The 5,618-nt window shown below is 46.7% G+C and overlaps 1 protein-coding gene across 1 annotated transcript in view; it reads right to left on the reverse strand.

Moving 5' to 3' along the window:
- Positions 1-5,618, reverse strand: part of LOC104501226 (calcium/calmodulin-dependent protein kinase type II subunit delta) — a gene marked incomplete at its 5' end in the record, with an annotated part of 48,286 nt that overhangs the window by 42,125 nt on the left and 543 nt on the right. Inside the window, one exon of the mRNA XM_010145003.1 lies at positions 1,462-1,564. Within this exon, the coding sequence (XP_010143305.1) occupies positions 1,462-1,564 (103 nt within the window). The remainder of the gene's footprint in view (positions 1-1,461; positions 1,565-5,618) is intronic.

The raw sequence follows: 5,618 nt of genomic DNA on the forward strand, positions 1-5,618 counted from the left end.
CCTGCTGAGGCAGAGCCACGGATCGAGCAGAAAAGTGACCATGCCACCAGAGGACTACACCAAAAACAAGAGAAACAAAAACACAAAAAAAGAGGAAAAAAAAAAGAAAAACACACTGATGCAAAGCTATAATTAGAATCGGAGCACGCCATGAGTCACTAAGCGCTGCAGAATCCAGCGGAAAGCAGAAAAACCTTTTGGAAGGAAGCAAGAAGTTCAAACATCCAGCACATCGCAGTTCGTGTTTTGCCTTGTTAGAGCAGTCATAAATATGAAGGGAGACACTTGGACCACTGAGGAGCTTTGCAGAGGGAGTTGCAGGGAAGGTACAGAACCCCCCAGTCCTGTTGAATACCACACACCCAATAAAAAGACCCACACTACTTCCTAGTGCCTTGCTGCCAGCTTTCCTCTTCCTTAGACAGCCACTCTGAAGACATCCTGTTCAACCTTCCGTGATGCTACGAGGCTCAACTAAGCTCTTTGCAAGAACCAAATGACCAGAAAATGAAGTGCACCATTTTGCGCGGGTTTGCAGCTGCCCGCTGTGCCTCATCTGCATGCACAGGGATCTATCATCTAGAGAAAATAGCCCCTGGAGCCAAGTCCACTCCGCTGACTGTTTTCTGGAGATGCTTCCTGTTTACCTGATGTTTTTGCCATTACAGCAAACCACTTGTGTTTTGTCTTACTTCAACTGCACTCCTTTTGTGCTGGTCTATTTGCTAATGTGCAAGAGCAATCTCCTCCATCTCCTGCGGATTACTGAAATCCATTTATACAAAGGCTGGGATTTAAAACAACAGGCTAGTTTATAAAGCTACCAACATATGTCCAGCGGTACTGCCTGGGCATCCACATGTAGTTCCATCCCAGATTTCAACCGCTCGGCTCACTGCCTGCACAAAATCCTTTGTGCTTTATTCTAAGATGGCAAGCACTTTGTTCAATTTTTAAAAAAGTCAAAATAGGTGGCTGCTCTAAATATTTTATTCTGTGTTTTCTCCTCCTGGGATTTGCAGTAGATTTGGTCCTGTGCTTCACATCTGTTCAAAGAAGCTGGGAGGGAGACAGTCGCACCATGGTTGTACATGTCCCAGCATTTAAAACAACCGGTATTAAATCTTTTCCACCATTTTCCTTTGGGCACCTGTGAACTGTAACAATCTGTTGTGCCAATAGAATAGGATTTTTTTCCCCCCTCTTTAAACAAGTAAGTTCTGCTGCCAAGCTCTGTTTAATTTGCTGAGAAAGACAGGTCACATTCTTCCTGGAGAAAAGGGTCTCAAGCGTAGTCAGCTGTAGAGGCTGAACTAGGAACGAAACACCCCTTCCAGCTCCGTATCGACAGTGACACAGCTGCATGTTTGACACAAGGGTGAGAGTCAGGCAGTTTGGGCGGCTTAACAGTTACGCTGAACAAATGGTAAGGAAAAAAAAAAAAAATCAGTATTTACTTACCAAACCAAGCCTGTTGTTCTCCTTGGACTTCTATAGCCAATCCAAAGTCTGCCAGTTTTACTGCTGCTCCCTTGGATTTGCTAGCTAAAAGTAAGTTCTCGGGCTTTTTTCAGAGAGAGAAAAAATTGAGATGAAAAGGTAAGTAAATGTATTTTAGACAGGCTTTAACTTTCTTTTTAGTTACGGCAGTCTGGAAAAGAACAAATACTTAGAGGAGTGAAAAAGAGAAAAAACCCATGTGTTTTCTCCCTGTAATCGCAAAAACTGCACTTTCCATTCCAACTTGGAAAGAAGCCCCAGGCCTGTGGACAGCCCTCACCATCCCATGACAGCAAGACCAAGGACAGCATGCAGGTCTGCTAGAGAAGGAGATCGGCCAGCGTGGTCATACGGGACTGCGAGACTTGTCTGCCCAATAGGACTGTTCTGAGACTCCTACGAGACCGCTACCAGAACAACGCTGTAGAAACCCTCCGAAAGACACCTATTCTTTGATCACTAGTCTAGCTACGCTGCTTGCAGGATTAGGCATCTCTAACTGTCAAACATAAAGATGCTCTGCATGGCAGCTCGACAGTAACAGACGCCTGGTGGTATCTGAGTTTGGAGGGCGGGTGTGTTGACATTGCAAATCCTTCAGCGCCCACCTTTGTGCTTGCGAGAACCAACCACAACCAATCACGGAAGTCTGCAGAAGTTCCTGCTTTGCTGGTTTTTTAGGTACCCTGGTCATATCTGAAACCAAATGCTACTGTACGCTCACACAATTAAAAGGATCTGAACAGAACTAGGGTGTTCATGCTGCTGTTGGTAAGGTATCTTTTAGCAAACACACCACATTGTCCGAAGATAACTATACTATGAACCTTCACATCTTTTTAAACTAACAAAATACTGCAGAATTCAACAGGTTCTGTCAGAGACCTGTGACCGCTTTAGTATCTCCTTGCCATTTCTTCCTTTTCTACCTCTGTTGTTTTTAAAAAGGGCTTTGTTCTACATCTACATTTGTTCTACAGTTCACAAGCAGCCCTCCCTTGCCAGGGTACTGCTGTCACGCTTCCAGAAGCAGTTCTTGCAGCCATCTCTCACAAGGCAATTCACCACATCCAGCCTGCAGCTGGGGACCCAATCCTCCAAACTCTTAAACACATTTTACAGCCAGCAGCGATCACACCGGCTCCCACAGGCTATTTGTGTGACCGCTGTTAAGCCCGTGGAGGTACGGAGCTTGGAAACAATTAAGACGATAAGCTTCTTTCGGCAAAGGCTGTCTTCAACACAGCCATCCAGGATGCAGCCAAATATGCTTGAGCCTAATTAAGACCTCAACTGCTGTGATACTTCTATTAATTAACAACAGAACTGGCCCTGACAACTCTTTAGTCTAAAGGTGGGTTTTTCCCCTCTCATCAAACTGTAAAGGAACATTTTTCTCAGCAATTTAGAATCCCCATTCTCTCACTCCTACTTTTGCTGCTGTGTCATAGAAAAGACAGTAATAAAAACCTTTCACCCACAGACACGTGAATCTTATTGTCCCACGATTTTACAAATTGAGATTAAGGTCTCAGAATAAAATACCATCTTGGTATCACTTATCAGTAACCACTTTGACTGCATCCTATCAAGTGCTGACTGAACAGCTGAGGACTCTGCTCTAGGTTCACCAGTGCTGATTTAAGCTATGTCCCACTGCTTGTCATTTAGCGACACTAATTTCAACGTACGGTCACACTGTTCTCGAAGGTTTCCCGTCCGAGCAGGAAAAGTTCACAGTAATTACTTCCTGGAACACACTTCTTACATAAACGTCTTAAAGCAGTGGCTGATCCTATTTGCTTGTGACCTTCAGCAAGCCAAAAGCAGTGAAACGTCTCACCCTCTTGATGGGAACATAACCTTGCCCCTTCACAACACGATTCCATTCAAAAAGGCCAGTTTGTGTTTCCTGCTGCTGCTTCTTTACCTTTTTTTTTCCCTTGGGATTCTTTTTTCAAATTCTATTACATGTCTGTGCCAATCGAAGTGTTCTGCAGAAACCCCGCTGTCACAGACGACTGTGTTTCAACAGAAGCTGAAGCAGATCGGTGGTGTGTGGGACTATGTGCTTAAATGCCTGGCGGCTGTCACCGCAGGGTGACGGCAGGCAGACTGCCTAATTACCGTGCATTAACTCAGAGTGACCGCAATTACTCAGGAAACATTAACAGCCCAGGAGTCAGACTTTGGATTCCGTCGCCGTAGACTGGCTGCAGTCGAGCATGTAGAATGGCAGGGTTAACTACGGAATTACTTACAAACCCATTAACGTGCTTTACGCCTTATTTTCCCAAAGGTCTTTCATTCTTAGAGATCAAGCGCTTTTGCCTCTGTGTATTCTTTCTTCAGTGTAAACGGAGCACCAGCTCTTGGGGGGCACTGAATGCGGGAGGGTCGTTACCACCGAGCTTTCCAAGAGCAGCAATGCTGCTCACTGCCCAGAGCTGGAGTTCCCACGTGGCAGTGCACTTTGACCAGCCCGTTCCCGCCCCTTCAAGACAGCCTGCCACTAGCAGGGTCTTTTGGTCCAGACCCAGGACCCACCACCACTCTGACCTCCACCAAGGGTGACAAACAGAGCAGGGCCAAGCACTTCAGCACGCTGTGAGGGGCTGCAAAAGCTCCTCTCTGCTACTAAATCACACTAAAAGGGAAGTTAAAGACAACCAGATTGTCCAAAATCTCTTCTCGTTGCCCTCCCCCCACAAAAACATGCTACGAAATTGTGATCAGAAAAAAAGAATCCACCAAGTTTTGCAGTTTAAGTATCCATAGCATCTTCTGACAGGTCTTGTGGTTCTGGTCGTGGGCCTTGGCGTCTTTGGCCCAGAGAGTTCTGCTGCGATTTCACCACAGCCTTTCACCTCACTCCTGGGTTGCTCTCCTTTTGCCACAAAGCAGGATCTGGAGAAGGACGGTCTTCTGCTTCCTGAAGTTTCTGATTTCAGAAATGGAACTGGGCACTACAGCTTGGCAGAAATGTGCTTTCTCACGCCGTTTTTCCAATTCATCCAGGACTGGCCAGAGTAAGAAATCTGGACGTGCTTTGGAGCAGGGAGCAGCTGGGTTTAGTGCACCAAACCAAGAGTACAGGATGTACGGGGAGGACAGGGATCTCCGCAACAGCTGGACAAACCCGACATCCTCTCATGTGAACTGGTGCCATGTTATCCAGCTGCCATCCAAGATTTATGGATTGGACAGGGACTCCTCAGTCGCCTGTGGTACAACCGTGACACGGGATAACCCAGAAGCGCAAAATGGGCAGAGAATTCTGGGCATCCATCACACGCTCTGAGCTTCCAGAGCGTTCCCCTTTGCAGGACAACAACAGAGGCTTTATGAATTCAACGGCTACAATAGCTGTTTATCTGGGAGTGAAGGTTGCAGGAAGACGATGACATTCTGATTCCAGCGCTACTACTGATGATCACCGTTAGAAAACTCCTGTCCTGGGAGGAAATTCCTGCTCCCCAGAATTCCCTCTGAAAGGAAAGTAAGAGACAAGCTGTGCCAGAAGGAAAGAGGCTGTTTCACCGTCTCAGCCCACCGGCTGTTTTCTCTCTGCCCTTGTAAATGTTCTGGTATCACAGGGCACTCCCATTTGACTGCAAAATAAACCTTGTTTACTTCAAAATAAACTCCGCTCCTCCTTCCACTCGAGGAGCTTGAAGCCCAAGTGACCAAACTAAGTCCCCTCCCTTATCCACAAGGCTTCTACTACCAGCTTGGAATGAAAAAGATTTCCACTTGTTTCTTTCTATGCTTTAAATGCAGAGAGTATTTGTGCAGTGGACATCTCCAGCCATCTGGATTCCATACATGGTTAAGCACAAGAATTCTCCTTCCAGAGCTTCTATCTCAATGCCACCGTTCGTCTGGAAGGAACTCGCCTCTTCAGGTGCTCATGGTGAGAACACTGCAGGAATTCCCGCTTTCTAAAGCTGTTCTGTAGCCCAGTCATCATCTGGAGGGGAGAGAGGACTTTGTGCCAGCAGTCTCGCAGCAGCTGGCCTCCTGTCACTAAAAGGCGTGACATGCAAACGCTCGTGTGCTTCCCAGAGGCACGCCAAGTTAGGCTGATGAGAGATGGGAAGTTCCCCCCCCCTCCACTC

Source organism: Buceros rhinoceros, unplaced genomic scaffold (genome assembly GCF_000710305.1).
Source record: "Buceros rhinoceros silvestris isolate BGI_N320 unplaced genomic scaffold, ASM71030v1 scaffold13111, whole genome shotgun sequence".
Lineage (NCBI taxonomy): Eukaryota > Metazoa > Chordata > Aves > Bucerotiformes > Bucerotidae > Buceros > Buceros rhinoceros.